The sequence below is a fragment of the Scatophagus argus genome, chromosome 18 (assembly GCF_020382885.2).
Source record: "Scatophagus argus isolate fScaArg1 chromosome 18, fScaArg1.pri, whole genome shotgun sequence".
NCBI classification, from domain to species: Eukaryota; Metazoa; Chordata; class Actinopteri; family Scatophagidae; genus Scatophagus; species Scatophagus argus.
In genome coordinates this window covers 11,989,276-12,005,709 of record NC_058510.1, presented here as the reverse complement: position 1 = coordinate 12,005,709, position 16,434 = coordinate 11,989,276, and the positions used below count along the sequence as shown (strand labels likewise).

The following is a 16,434-nucleotide window of genomic DNA, read 5'->3' as shown; positions in this document are numbered from 1 at the left end:
GACACTGAACATCATCAAAATGGCCCAGGGGAACAGGCCCTGTGACAGACTGTCAGTGACACCAGATGTGTACATGCTCAAGAAGGAAAGTGTGTTTTATAGATGCATATATGGCTGCAGATAGGGCTTGGAATTTCAGACAGCAGTGCGAAGTCTTTTGCAACATGGTTCAAAACGTCGTTCTTTATTGAACGCCTCAGCAAATTACTTGTGCAGATTGAAGCAACCACTGTTACATGCTGTTGTCTGTAAAGAGAAGCTCTGTATTGTTGGCAGAAGTAAATTCACTGGGCAAGGAATATTTTTTTAACTTATCTTTCTTTTTGTAAATGTTTCATCACTCTTCATATAAAGCTTTGCATATCTAAAAGTTAAAAAAAAAACAAAGAAGAAAGCTTTCAGTGAGAGGTATACTGACTAATTGATTTAAATCAAAGATTCAAGCATCCATTTGAAACAGACTCATCCATACTGGTGCTATGCTTATATGTATCAGTAGAACCCCTGAGCCGTGTCTTTATGAGTGTAAAGTCTGACCTGAATAAAGAGCTTTTGTGCTTAAAACATTTTCTGATGAAGCTGTCCTGAAGCTGCAGAGTACACACTGGACACACTCATTCGTTTTTCCAAGATTGCTGAAGCACAAACAAGCCTAGGAAAGACACTCAGCAATCGAGTATCTTTATTGCTTAGTGCACCTTTAAAAAGGATGTTTACAAACAGCAGCTGACAAATCTTGTATAGTGTGCCTTTAAAAGAGTGAAAGTAATTTACTGGATTCCATGTTTCAAATCTCTTGTCATTATTTCACTCTATGCACTCCTTCATGTCTGCACATCTGGTTAAAATGAGGCTTTCACATGAACTGATCTCTCAGTCAATCAGCACACTATTTCAGGCCATTTGAGCAAAAATATCACACATGGTTAAAAATTTGGTTATATCCCCACGTGTTGTTACTGAAGTCCATGCAACATGTTGCAAAGATTTCACTTAATAGTTGTCTATTTCACTATTTTTCAGTTGCCTTTATTAGGCACTTCTGTTCTAAAAATAAGAACCTTCAAGAGAGACTTTTAAAGGCAGTTAATGGAAGTAGGACAACAACACAGTTGTTGGCATGGAACTGAGAGGAGTTTAAACATTTAGTCCCAGTTTTGCTACTAAAAGGAGAAATCAGTGCAACACTTAGTCTTCAGCACAGTTCTGAATGTCAGTGATTTGCTGCTCAGACTTTGATCCCGAGTCTCTCATGCTTTTAAAATGAAACTACAGTGTAAAAAAAATATAAATAAACAAATTACTTCCTCAACTGATCTAAGATTATTTTCTACAATTTACCCAAACAAATGATAACAGAATAATAATAAGATAATTAGGCTATTTAAAGGTATATCTCCCTAATTTGTTGTTTAAAAGTGTGAAAGAAAAATGCAGTTTTTCTTAACTCTTGAATCCCTGCACCCCACTGGGACAGTCAGGGAAGGCAGGCAGTTTTATGTGCGTTTGTCAGATCACTATCTTATATAATCACGTGTTAACAGAGAAAGAAAAGAAGGAGAGGGCGAGAGAGAGAGAGAGAGAGAGAGATGATCGGGAGGGAGGTTGGGAGGAAGCACAGAGAGGACGGTCCGAAACTGATAGCCTCGAATTGATCTGAAAACCGACCAATCGGGCGCCTTCCTCGCCCTAAGCCGCCGCAGTAGCCCGGCAGGATTGGATGATGTTTCGACTGAGAGATGCGCACACGAGCACCGGCTCGACTCGCTCGTCCCGTTGCCCGCACACATACACATACGTATACACAGGAAGAAAGAGAGGGTATCGGCTCTCCGCAAGGCGTGCAGTCAAGCTCTGCCCTGGAGAGGATGACAGCGGTAAGGGGAGGAATTTGAGAGAGACGCGGAGGAAATGAGAAATGAGGAACAAACTCGTTCATCTTTTTCGCCGTTAATAAGCTGCCATGCGTGTCCAGGAGAGTGCGCGAGGAAAGGTAAGACAGAGAAATAAGTTTGTCTTGCTTTGCGCTGTTTTCTGTGTTACGTTGTAAGTTTTTTTTTTTTTTTTGTCCTCCAATTTGCATCTGTGCGCGTGACTGTTTGTGGCGCCCCCCCGCCTATACTGTTGTGTTTCAAAGAGCTGGTCATAAATAGGAGTCTTGTGCGCGAGAGCATGAGCGCGCACTCGGAAACGGTGAGTTTGTCTGTGTGCGCATTTGCAATTGCGCTCGTTGAAATTAGGCACTTGGCAGAAGGAAAAGGGGACGAGGAGAAAAGAAATAGAAGAGTGCGCACTTTCTCTGTCTTTTTTTTTTTTTTTTGGCAATAAGTACACTTGGCTGTCGTGCGTTTTCTGTCTTCTCCTCCTGGGATGTTGTTGCACACAGTGCATCGGTGTTGTTATGAATGATAGACGGGTTGCTATAACAGAGTGGGAGTTGCTATCCGATCCCTATGATGCACACGCCGCACCAGTGTAGCCAGACTGAAATTTACGCACACTGCAGGAAACAGGAGTCCACTCACTGACTGCAGCCTCTCTTTAAATCCAGCGTTCTCTTTTCGCACCAGCTTCCACTCCTGTCTCTCAGAGGGGAGAGGAAAAAACACCATGTTTTGGATGTCTCAGTCATCTGAAATGCTTTGACAGTCGTGTGTGTAGAAAGAAGCGCGAGCCAGGTGCCAGATGCTTAGCTGTCTCTGTTAATGTTGTGTTGATTGGCTTCTGGTGTGCTCGGGGAGAACTGCGTGGCTACAATCCCCAGAACTGCATTATTTTCGCAAGGTGATCACCTCTCTGATGTGTTTGTAAATGTTTAGATTACAAGTGTCATGGGATTCAGCAGCTATACAGTGTGGGGAAAAAAAAGCTGTGGATGATGTTTCTTTAATATGGTGACGAGTTTACAGAATGTTATTACTATAAACCATTTGGCAGCTATGGGCTCTGACATTGATGCAGACAGCTGTACCGTGGGAGGGAAGTTTTGATGATTTTCTTTTTCTTTAAGGGGCTAGGGACATTTAAAGCAATTCCTATTGCAGTGGTGTACAGCTATTGTCTTTTTTTTATTTTTAATTATCAAATCCTCACATTTGAGAAGCTTAATGCAGCAAATGTTGGGCAATTTTTCTTAATAAATGTCTTAAATCATTAATAAGTCTTCAAAATTATAGATTAGTCTCAGAGTGAACATCATTCATTTGGAGATTTTGCAAACATTAAAGTACAATATTCATCACATGCACAGAGGGCATCAGCCTCAGAGGACTCCCCTGCCGAACATGCATCCATCCATCATGTCAGTCTTGTTTTGAAGTGGTAATTTATTCCCTTGTACAAGCCATGATCACTCACTTTTCTCACATTTGAAATACGCAGCAGAGGAAGATGGAACAGCAAAAAATGACCGTAACAACTACAGCAACTAAAGCATTGACATGTTAAGTGGTCACAACGCAGCATTTGTTTTCAAAGTGGTTTAACTGTCATCACTGCTATGGAAATTGTTAAATCAAACAATGCAGCTCCAAGAGCTCCGAAGAAACATAACTTTTGCTTGAATTTGAGATGTGCATTTCATTTCATTCACTGTCATCTCTGTTTAAAGTGGAGAAGCCTGGAATGGCATGACAATATAAAGAAAGCCCACCAGCTGCACTACCAAAATATAAATAGAAGTGTTAATTGTTTTCCTTAGTAATTTGTCTGACTTTGCTAAATACGGCAAAAGTCAATAATACATTGGTAGCCAAAAAGGTTTAAAACTACTTGTCAGTCTCACCAACAAGAAAAAAACCTTTCAAGCATTACACAATGATAAGAGGCTGATCAAAGAGAAAGCCCTCACATAGCTGATATTTTTTACTTGACCCATGCCATATATGTTAAATAATAGAAATTGTGACTGACTCATATTTTTTCTGAAATGATTTCAGCTTTTCAGTTAGCATCATCAAAAAAGTACATACTGTCCCAGCAGTCACCAGAGCAAATCATTATTTAACTAATGAAAAGTTCTGTTTTTCAGTTCCTTTTTTAAAGTAGCGACTTGTAAGCTTTTGGAGTATCCCATTATAAACAGGTCAGCACCTGCCTGAAAGCAATACAGCTCTGCAACTGAAAATGTTCTGAAAGGACAAAGGTGGCCTCACTACCCTTATTAGACACTCTTTGTTGATATAATAGTATGCCTGTTTGTCCAGCCTGTGGATGTTCCCGTGTTTGAAAAGGGCACTGAGCTAATTACACCATTATTAATCTCACTGTGGACAGCAACTCAGGAAAATGTCTGTTGTACTCACAAACTACACTGTTTGAATATCACACTGTATGTGATGTCGACATCACAATAACCACATAAAGGCTGACCTTACATGTTAATGGCAATGGAATCCCTAATTTGATGTCAGTTACACAAACCTTACCCTGAAGTGGTAATGGTATGAGCAATCGTGCAATTATTAGTCACTCACTACAGTGTGCTCCCCCAGAGAAGACATTGTGTGTGCGTGGCTTAGGGCTGGGCAACTCATCAACCTAATCAATCATGGAAATACATTTATTTGCATGTGCATTGCACTGAAGAACGGCTACACATGGTCAAATCATGGATTACCGCAAAAAGCAAGTGACAGCCTTGCTCATGATCATATAGCCTGTATTTGAGTGTGTTTTAGACCGAGACCCAACAATGTGGTGCTGTGTAAATTCTGCTGATTGGAAAGGAAGGAAGTTGTAAATATAATGAAGTATAAAGAGCAAGAAAGTCAAACCAACACAGGATACTGACACAGATGACCACTGTAAAACCAGAAGTTAGTAATTTTAAATTACGTAAATTTTTTCAACTTACGTCATGTACATGACGTAACATAATGTACTTAATATAATCCAAAGCATGATCTTTAGTTTAAAGATCACCAAGAAAATTTGTTGCTTAAACCAAATTATGTGGTTTTCGTTGTCTAATCCCAACCAAACTGTGAATATGTTACATGACAATGAAGGAACTGTCATATATGTTGTTAAGGGAGTCACTGGCAGTTGATCTATTCGGTCGTTTAGGGAAGATCATTTTGTAACTATAGGACACAGAATTTTTGGAGTTTGACCTGTACTTAAATCTCAGGGTATCTCTGCATCAATGGATTTTGCAAATGTCCCCAGCATCATAGAAGACTAAATTGCTTTCTGTAAACTGTACTAAAGAAATCTGATGAATCATTAAGTAGTGGTCTATGCAGAAATGGTTCACCCCCATGTCTACAGTGTTGACCTCCATTGTGTTGTCAATCATATCGCTGGCAGACTAGACAGGAAAAGGAACTATGGATTATTGTTCCAACAGCATATTCAAAGGCCATTCAAAAGATGAATCATTCTCTGAACAGCCTCTTCACAGTAAGCAAACACAAAGTGGTCATTCACTGTCTCTGTCTGCCAAACAAGACTGACAACATACGGGGTTTCTGCAATAAGAATTATAGCTATGAAAAATCAAATGTTGATTGGGTTTGTCAGTGATGCCATCTTCATCTAAATCCAGGAATTCAACAAGGTAAAAATAATCCCCTGCTTCTCATGCTGCAGTGTGATGTTGTTGTGCGGTTTACAAAAATAAATGATCGATGAATTCTGTCATTAAATTTCTTAGTGCGCGTACACACACACACAGTCATGTTTCCATCACTTCTGGGGACATTACATAGACTTACATTAATTTCCTGGAAGCTTAACCACCACATAGGCATCCTAACTCTCACTTACAAACCTAACCTTAAAGCAAGTCTTCACCCTAATATTTAATGATTTACAATGTGGGGACTGAGCATTTGGTCCCCATAAGTAGATGGGAGTCAGGCAGGTCCTCACCATGTGACCCTGTAAACTAATTTTTCTCCTAACAACTACAGGAATATATGTCCACTCACACACACACACACACACACACACACACACACACAGGCATTTCCATAGTTGTGAGGTTCCTCAGTCTTAAATTTTAAAACACAGTCTTAATTTTCAGGCAGTCCTTTGTGAGAACTGGTCAAAGATGGAATTTCCTCATAAGGCTGGTTTAAAGCGAACAGTAGTCCACAAAGATAGCAATGCAAGAACACATGGACTCAAAACATGAGTTTTCACACTGAGCATGAAACATGCAGGAAATATTTGTATTTTAAATTTCTTTCAGCAGCAGCTAGTCAGCAGACTGTATGTGAATGTCAGTGTTAATGAGACACTGAATTACATATTATTCAGCAATTGCATCCTGAAAGAAAAGCTTTTTTTTTTTCTTCCACCAAGCCAGCATCTAAAGGGAATGGTATAAATGCATATGAATTGCCTTGCATTGCCATTTAAGAGATTCGATGGTATTGATGCTGAAGTCCAATTTTCTTCCATCGCTAGATATTCACCAGCGTGCACCTTTAATATGTTCCACATGACCTGGTGTTCAGTTAAACTGATTCCAGTAAAAGTTTTCAGTTACACTGGTTCTAATAAATCACCCGCATGGATCACTCTGCAGCAAATCCAGTCTGCTATTGCCACTGTCTGTTACCCAAATATCAATAAAGTGCACTTGTCACCATCATAATCATCCAAACAGAAATTATCGACAGACTTGCAGGTTATCAGTCACTACAGATACTATTGTTTTTCAATGGGGACATTTTATTTCAAATTCCATGTAAATATCAAATGATTCAATACTCAGCATTTTTCTTTGCCCTTTTCTGTTATACCTCCCTGTAGGGCATTTGCATTGTTTCCATTCAACCCAGCCCATACAACAAAGGCCAATAAGAAGAAAGTAGGTGTGGTCAAATGAGCCACATGGTAATCAGTCAGAAAGTGAGAACACCTTGAAGCCAATTGACTTGTCATGGAGGAATTCAGCAAAAGTGAGTTCTCTTGATTGAAACTCAGTACATCTGACTCATCAATATATCGACAAAGAAAATATCATATCTTGTATTTTTGTCCTGCCATTTCTGGCCTTTGTTGTTATCTAGCAATTCCTTTTTTTTGTCTTTTTCTTTTTAAATTAGACTTTCATTTTTTACAGTGGGACGCAGAGCTGTCTGCGTCACACTGACATTATTGCACTCTGGATTTTCTCAGTATGGGTGAAAGCAGCATTGGAATGATTCATCTCCTGCTCTCACTGTCAGTGACGAATGGGAAGTGAAGCATTTCCCTAAAGAACACTCAGCACTCAGAACTTAAAGTTAGATTGTAACAGCACATTTTTATAAGGCAGTGGCAATAGAGCATTGTGAATTTGACCTGAGGAACACACAATAAAAATTAACCTCAGTTAAATTCATAAAAACAGACAATTTTGAGTGGATGCTTAAGTGGATGCTGAAAACAAACAAACAAACAAAAAATTATGCTCTATTAAATTCCAGAAGAGGGCAGTCACAACTTTCCAGCCATTACAAAACGTCTTCTGACGTCACAATGCTGTACACGTCAACAAAGTGTGCAACATGCTGTCGTTTAAGAAATTAATAGAAGCATTATTCTGCCCTACATGGCAGAGCGGCTTTGTATTCAGTCACATTGAGCATAGTGTGGTAGATTTGAAACAAATGATAGACATACGATCAGAAAAAGCAACAAATTATCAGCTGAAATCAGTTTTGGCAGGATGTTTGGCATTATACCAGAAGACACAATCAAAAGAGACAATCAAATGATGCAGAGGCTTCAAAGCATGATGTAGTAGAAAAAAAACTAATGTAAAAGAGAAATAAAAACTGCAGCAGCAGTGGGATGTAGATAAAAAAAATTCTCTGTCTACATATTTGTTCGCTGTTTTATGGGAAGCATGTCTTAGCAAGCTATGAGACCAAAGCCATTTTATTGCCGATATGCTGCATGAATAGTTAATGTACTATTAAGGGGTTGGGTTTCTAGCTCATATTTGTGAATATTCGCTCAGAGACTTTCCCTTTTTTAGATAGCTCTTAAGGATGAACTGTCATTATGTAATCACTACACATTTCTGCTTGGAATCCTCGGGGCTGCCTCCAAATATTTTGTTTTGTTCTCTGCTCAAAAGCAACCAAGTGTGGTGGGTATGCCTTTTGGTCAAATTTGGGAGGTTTCAGCTTCTTCAAAGGAAAGCCTGCGCTTTATTCACCTGGGCACACCCTTTATCTTACCTATGCCCCACTAGATTACAGTCTAAGATTCATGCACTTTTTTTTACTCAGCAGTACACACAGAATAAACTTGTAGATCTTTAGTATTCTGCTCAAGGAGAGTTCACCAGAATATAAGTGTGTTTATATTGAGGTGAAATGTGCAGCATGATGAGGCAGCTTTTGTAGCAGCTTTCACAGAATATCAGGACACCAGTTTAAATGCAAAAGATGATAAAAAAAAACCTGAAAAAATGACACAGACATGTTTCAAAGTATGGGATTAAAACAAATCACTCAAGTTTATTATTTCTCTTAATGATTAAAATGTGAAATGTAAAAAATTGAATGGGTTAAAAAAAAAATGCAGTATTTTCCAAGTGAAACCCTACACAAATTCTGTATATTTTACTTCTTCAGTATTGAGAAACCTTAGAATTATTATCTGTCTCGCTTTCAGTGGAATGTGGACTCTTAACTCAAAAGTCTTGTAGTGTCCTGACAGAGAGAAAAGGTGAGTCGCGTCAGCTAGCTGGTGTCACAGTGTGAGGAGAAACCCTGATATGTGGCACTGATAAAACATTAGTGTGCTGCGTGCCTGTCAGACCTGTTCACCCTTCACGTGCAACGCCAGGATGTGGAATGTTAATGTTAATTGGACCATGTCAACGCTTTATGAAAGTGAGAGGGAGAAGGGGGAGGGAAGGATGGACAGAGCATCCTTACTGATTCACAGATCTGAGGTGGATGAGAAGCGAGCCACGGGGTGCTGTCCATCAGAGTTAAGGCAACAACTGGATTTTTTGCTGCTTGAATACCTCCACAAAAGCTTGAATTAAATTCTGAGTTCTATAAATAGACAATAGCTAGCCTAAATATATTCTTGAAATCGTAAGTCTAATTCTTAAATATCCCAACTAGGCAACTTGGAAATAGGCAGAGGAACAAGAACTGGTGTCAACATGCAACTTTCCCTGTGTTTCTTAATTAACAGAAAATATTGGTTAATTCATTATGTCAGTCAACACTGGCTGTATTCCATTACTGCCATTGCTGCTAATGTTCCTGCTGAGTTGTGCAGTGTGTAAGCAGATTTTCCTTTAGAACAGGCTCCAGAACAGTGATTGAACCATTCACTTTGTAGCAACATCTGCATGTTTCCTCGCCCCAAGGACCGCGCTCGTGAGCTAGTGCACTACTGCCAGACTGTCAAAGAATGTGCCAAAGTGTCATGCAGCTCTGCGTGTATTAAAATGCATGTCAGTGCTCCTAAACAAGTCAACCACCATGTGCCTAATTTCAAGTTTGACTAATACAGGAACTACTATCTATACAAGTTTGTGTATCTACACAATCTCTCTCTCACATGTGACTTGTTGTATTTGCCCCAGCGGAGAGGTCTTTTGCATCTAACCAAGAGATCATAATTTCCCCTAAAAGAGCAACTTCACACTCTGATGGAGCTTGATAATGGCCCCTTTGCACTTTTGAGAAAATGCATTCAAATCCAGATCTCTTTGCAAATTACAACTCAAACACGTAACTGAGAGTTGATTACTATTCATATACTGTATCCGCTGACTGAGATAACAGGGCCAAAATTGGAGTAAATATGTTGTCTCATACTAGGGCCTGCATTTTTGGCCTAGATTTGACCTGCAATGCCTGCTTGCATTGGTTGACAATTGACAAATCATTCAAAGCAATTTTTAAGAAACAAACAAAAAAAATAAATAAATATTGAAGGCATCAATGTGCACTCTGGGAACTTGCCTCTCAGTGCGCCTAAACAAATCAACCACCTTGTGCTGGGAGCCAAATTAATATTTAACACAGTTAACTACATGATCTTACTTAGTGGGTGAAAAGTAACACATGTATATAAATAAATTATCCAGATTGTTTTCACAATAATCCAAGAAGATATTCTCTGAGATTAATGTCACAAATTTACGAGAATAAATCCAAACTACTATGTTGTTTTCTTCTGAATAGGCCAAATTTATGGCACTTTGATGTCTGATGATTGCGTATTTTCCTATTGCTAAATTCAGTTGTAAGGATTGCATGTGGCATGTGATATGACACATAATAAACACAGTAATCATTATTTTTAAGGGCTTCTGGTGAAAAAATCTGTTCACTTTGTTCGGCATTTCAGTTTTGCATACAAAGGGGAGAGGCAATCAATTAAATATATAGGGGATTTCTTTTGTTGGGGTTGGGTGGGGGACACTGGTGGTGTAAAACCAAACCGTGGGAACATGTTACTTATTTAGTAACGTGTATTTAGTTATTTCAACATGGTAAGAAAGCAGTTCATACCATCACAGCCCTCCCATAATTATGAATAATTAACTGAGAAAATTATCTGTCATTTTATAAATAATGAAAATAGCTGGTAGCCCTTATCTAAAGGGCAGCATAACTCAGTTTTCTCTGGGCAAAAGCAACCTGTTGTTGCAATGAACACTGCAAATTGGGACTCCAGTGACTATATATAAAGGGAATGAAGATTAACCTTAATTAACCAATAAAAATACTGCATTTGGTGTTATGCTTTAAGTTGAATCAACAAATGACAACCTGCCTATGTTGAGTCCATCTTTCAAATGTCCCAAAATGATTTCTCAAGTAATACAATGAAAGAAAAAGGGGGAGAAAGCCAAGAGAGAACTAAAACAAAAGAAAACCAAGAGAAAAATGAATCAGAATAAAAGAAAACCCACTGATGATTTAGAGAAGGAGGAAATAAATTGTGGGAGAAACATAATCTCAGTACAAGTAAGAAAATCGAGATTCATATTTGGCCCCAAATATGCTCTTTTAGTAGATTATTTTCTCTGTATTTCACTGCAGTAGTTTTAGCTTTAACCAGCATTTGTAATGATGTAAAAATAAAATAAAAACAAAAAACAAATACAGTGTGATAACACTAATGTTCCCACAGCCCACACAACATACTGCACACCCTCCTTACACTTCTCCATGACTAGTCCTCCCTTTTCTCTAAGTCCGTCTCTGCTGTCTGCATCACCAGCTTATTCTTTATTTGGATGCTTTATTTGCTGCTCTTAACACCCCCCCCATGAGTCTCTGTGGGGACTTGAAAAGCAGTGTGGCGAGCGTCTGCAAAACCCCCCAAATCTTTCGCACTTCATCCTCTCATGAGGGAATCTACCTGGCAGCGAGAAAGCAAGCTTATCTGTGTATGAAATGCTAATGCGAATAGCCTTAGCCCTACTTTGTGGATGAGAGCACAGAGGCCTTCTCCTTGTTGTAAAGCCCACCTGCTCTCTGTGTTTTAGCATGTGTGAAACCGTGAAGCATGCCAAACTCCAGTGACCTCAACCTGAATTTAGACGCAGACATGAAGAGAACCAGGCGCTGTAGGTTATATGTATATATTTCCATCCCAAATTTACCCTGTGTCTTTTCCTTTCGTTCTGTTTCGGAGAGGATCCAAAAAGCATTATAAGTCCATCAAAGTAGTGCTGAAGTGATTCATTAATTCATTAATTGAAAAAATTAGGCTAGAGCTGAAGAGGAAATTACTTTAAAGCAAAGTCATTTAATTGGTCAAAATGAGTTTCCTTCCTTTAACATCATTTCATAACCCTGTAAATAATATACAATTTTGTAGGCTAGGACTGTTCATCAGATAAAACAAGCAATCTGAATCCTTTAAAATTGTCTTTTCTTTTTCTCTTTTTTCAATCTCTCACTTAATTTTAGACTAAATAATTGATCACAGAAAAAAACAATCAACAGTTTAGTAAATAAAAAAAAAAGAATTACCATGACTTGGAGTCCTACATCCAAGGATTTGCCATGCTCCAGTATCTTACGCACAAAGTGCTGATGACTCTCACTCCGGCTCCTGCACAGCATCCCTCATCTGGATGTTGTGCAGTTGTGGCTACAGTGAGAGTGGAGAGAGATGATGATGATGTGAGTTGAAAAACAGTGTTTTTTCCTCGCAGTGTCCAGCAGATGGGTGCTGTCTGCTGCATCCTGGCACTCCTGCTGTATGATTAGAGCTCAAGAATCTAGCCATTAAACACACAACAGATGGAACATTTTCCATCTTCCACCCAGCTCTCATTAAGCAGCCAAACAACATATAGTAGGGTTGACGAGTGCAAGCATGTTTTCTAATTTGATAGCAAGACAAAAAGGAGAAAGAACTCCTCTTTCACAGATATAATTGAGGTTGTTTATCTTGGCATGTAAACATGAGGAGACAAAACCATCGGAGGCTTCTCTCTCATCTATGCAACCTTTGCCTTGCTAAGCTGTGTGAGGAGTGGTGCATTTTGGGTTTGAGGTAATCGAAGCTGAGGGTTAGGACAGATGGCGTTTGGAGGGTAGTGTACTGGAACGACAAGTCACTGTCGACTTTGAGACATGGTGGGAGGGGGTGACTGACACACCATCCTGCCCAAAAGACTCAGTGGGAGTCATTAATGCAATGGGCCTAATTACCTTCAGGCCTAATCTGTGCTTTGAAAACTGCTGCTTATTGCTTTTAATTACCCACAAGTGTTGGAAAAAGATTGAAATGCAAGGTTGGAATATTTACTTGTTGTGTTTTTGCGTGTCTGTATGAGAGACAGAGAAAAATTAAAGGCAGAAATTATTACAATATGCTGTATTTTAAGGTTCAGATGCCTAATTGTAGCTTCAGTGCGGTTCTGTATTTCCTGGATTGTTTTCACAGAGGGCTTTAGCTGTCAACTAGCTCTACAGTAGGAGTGCATTTGACAGCCAAGTATTTCTTCCAGTGTTTCATATCTTACACCTTCATTTACTCAGAGTGATGCTGTCTGTAACATGAAAACTAAACTACTCTCACCCTCATGACTTTAGCGAAGAAGAAAGAGAGTTGATTCCCAGATCTTCAGATCTTGGTCTGACAAGAAGACGAGTCATGGCAAGTGTTATATGCTGAGCTGGGTCATTGTTATTAATATCACTGTAGGGTTGTTTTCTAACAACCACCCTTTAGTTATGTAATGTGATGAACTACTCTCAAGATGAGCAAAGAATTTAATACCCACTCCAAATATCACTCACAAATTCTGATTCTCCACTGATTTTAAACCAATTAATGTGGCTGCGTGTATAGACATACATCACATCAGGAGCAGGTGATACCAATTTGCAAAAATAACCAAACAAAATAAAACAAAACAGAATAATACAGTAGAAAACCATGATACCCTAATCTAGATCAGATTGGAAAGGGGTTCACCAGTTCAGATAGTTTTGGGTCAGAAAACTAACCCCTAAAACAATTAATTTAGCTGTGATTCCTTGTGTGTTTTCCAGTAAGATGTTGTTGTGGAAATACTACTGTTTGCTTGGCTAAACCTCTGAAATGCTCTCATCAACCTATTTATCTCCTCCAATTTCGTGGAACCTCCAGGGTGTGCCGCACATTCAGAGGATTGCCTCGCTTGTGAGCTGATCAGACTAATCTGCTTTCTTTCACAAACAAATGAGCTGGGTCAAATCACCCAGTAGACTTCAGGAAGAAGGCTCTTATGTTTAGAACAAGCACAGATCTGTATAATGTGATACTGTACTGCACAACAGGTACTTAAAAATACAAACTGTGATGTCCAAAAGTACTTAATACCCATTCATTCATCCATTTTAATATACCACTTGACAATGTTCCGAGCCTGGGACAGCAGTTTTCTTCCCTGACTAAAAATAACCTAGGCCAAGACCTAGTCTCCCTCCCTGAATTGTTGAATGGTTTGACAGATCTTCTTTGAGGCCAACCAAAAGTCCTTCCTCACAGCCTCCCCAAACTTTTCCCATGCCTGGGTTTTGCTCCAGCAACTGTCAATATTGCAACTCTTTTGGGGCAGTCAAGCCTTTACTGCTGTGTTCCTTTACTGCTGGTGTCCTCCAGCAGGTTCTTGGGTTACTGCCACAACAGGCACCACTAAACCTTTGACACAAGCCCTTAACAGGTGCTGCTACAATGGAGGGTTCTGAACATGGTCCACACAGACGTCATGTCTTAGATCAAGACCTGACAGACTGAGACTGTCAGTTCACCCTGACTGCCTGTTTAGGTTCAGTAGTTCTGTGCTGCTGCCTGTACCATCATCTGAGCCAATAAATACATCACCAGGTGGTGTTTAGTCACTTCTCTCTTTCTTCACCATTCTGAGTGCCCCTGATCAGGTAAGTCCCTAATTCCAAGAATGCCAGATGCTCCAAGCTGCGTTTCAGTGCAGAGAGAACTGCAGCACTAGGGACTCTGTCCCTAATCCTGCCTGGGACCTTTTACCCTGGGCAATTCTGAAAAAGGAAAGAGTCCAGCCCCTTTCCTGAATGAGTGCTGTGCATGGTGGTGAGCCCAACTATATCTGGTTGGTACTGCTTCACCTTCTGGACCAGCTTTGGTTCCTTTCTTGCCAGAGATGACATTCCATATCCCTACCATTCTATGATGACAAGAGTAAGCATGACTAGGTCCCTACCTTTTCCTGCCACCTGGTGTGCAGGGACAGGACATGGGACACCAATAAGTCTCCCTGCAGGTATTTGTCCACAGAGGGCCGCTCCATGCGTGGCCACCACATAAATGTCTGACCACACATTAATGTCTAATAGGATAAATTGACTAAGTGATATTTTATATCTAAAAGGGCAACGGTCATCTTCATTCGGACATGATAATAATTTGCAAAAACACTTTTCTGGTCTTTATTCAACAAAGTAACTCAGGAACAAAAGGGTAGATTGTAACCATATTTCACATTTGGTTGGATACTGATTGGATACTGATACTAATGACAGTGTTATTGGGTGTCTATCTTGAAACTTGGGTGTTTTATAGCGCTTCTCTGTGTGTGAGTATCGTGATTTTACTTCCATTTTGCTAAGAACTAACTTTACCTTTTATTAAATACCTACAAAGTACTCACGATATATGAGCATGGATGGACATGAATGTAAACTACATCTTGACTTGAGCATACAACCATGTGGCACTGATTCTAGTTTATATTTGATGGCCAAATAGAGTTTTGATGAAAAAAATTGCTTAAAATGTTATACTACATGTATTCTTATTCATGCTGCAATGCTTTTATACAGAAATTAATTTCACACACACACACATGATTTAAACAGTAGAAGAGATTAAGTGGTTCTTCTTAGGTTTTTGTGATCAAACTCCCTTTGGACTAGTAATGTAACTCAACTTTTGAGACTCTACTATGTCTTGCAGACAGAGCTCTGAGAGTAATTTCATTTACAGATTGAGCAAATGGTTACCTATGCAGATAAACTTGCATAAATCAAAGTATCACAGTAAGTAGTAAGATTTCTGGTTAATCAACTGAGAATATATTTTCAGATACAGTACCAGACCAGAATGTCTTTTTTTGCCTAATTAAATTAAAAACTTGAAAATGTCACAATAACCAACCATGAGTCTTGGAGGGTAGACACTGTCTGTCTCATTGTAGACTATATTCCACCTCTTCTTATTGCACACTTTTCTTTATTTTCAATTTTACGATTCTTTTTTCTGTCATACTACAAATCATATCTTTGTAAAAATGTATTACTGATTTTAGATAATGTGTTAGCACACATATTCCATATGGATGTGCAGAATATGACTTTAAGCCTGACTTTTCATTTAAGCATGCATTCCAACAGGCTCATGGGGAGCTCCTTCTGATTGTTTCTTCCTGAACTTACTTTTTCCCCTTGTATATTTACCTCAGTTCAGTGAAACATCATCTGAGACTACAGGCAACAAACAAACCCAATAAATGGGAGTAAAATGTTTGTATTTGTTCCCTTCAGGTGAGGTAAAAAGTCAAGAATTTATTTTACTGTGATTCTGTCTCTCTTAGTGGTCCTCTTTGTTCTGAGGATAGACCAGTGGTTCAGTGATATGTGTTTTGACCCGCCTTAGTCTTCTTCTGTCTGGTGTTTGACATCGGCAGAAAGCTGATGCTGTAAAATCGAATGCGGTGAGTGAGTTCTCAACGGGAGCCCAGAACATTAGCTATTAGTGGCAGGTGACATGAGCCTGTTCTCCCTCTCTGCCAGATTGAATGGAGGTGCATCTCTGTTGTACATTTCTCTCCCTCTTACCGTCAGTCCTTTTGCTTTACCTTTCTGCCTTTTTAAGTGTATCATCCCCTGTATTGACATTGGTTGTGGTTATGTGCAAAAACTGTTGGCTATACTCTAGCTAAGGTCTAATTTACTTTGTGCTGTTTAAATGACTGGTTCC

General features: G+C 39.3%; 1 protein-coding gene across 2 annotated transcripts in view; it reads left to right on the top strand.

The window, feature by feature from the left end:
* The first annotated feature begins 1,394 nt into the window (after positions 1-1,394).
* The window catches only part of LOC124049764 (cadherin-18), a 76,462-nt gene continuing 61,422 nt past the window's right edge, over positions 1,395-16,434 (top strand). Inside the window, exon 1 of one of the 2 annotated variants that reach the window (XM_046371787.1) lies at positions 1,395-1,993. In XM_046371787.1, the coding sequence (XP_046227743.1) occupies positions 1,964-1,993 (30 nt within the window). In that variant the 5' untranslated portion in view covers positions 1,395-1,963. The remainder of the gene's footprint in view (positions 1,994-16,434) is intronic. The other variant, XM_046371786.1, reaches the window with a different exon arrangement.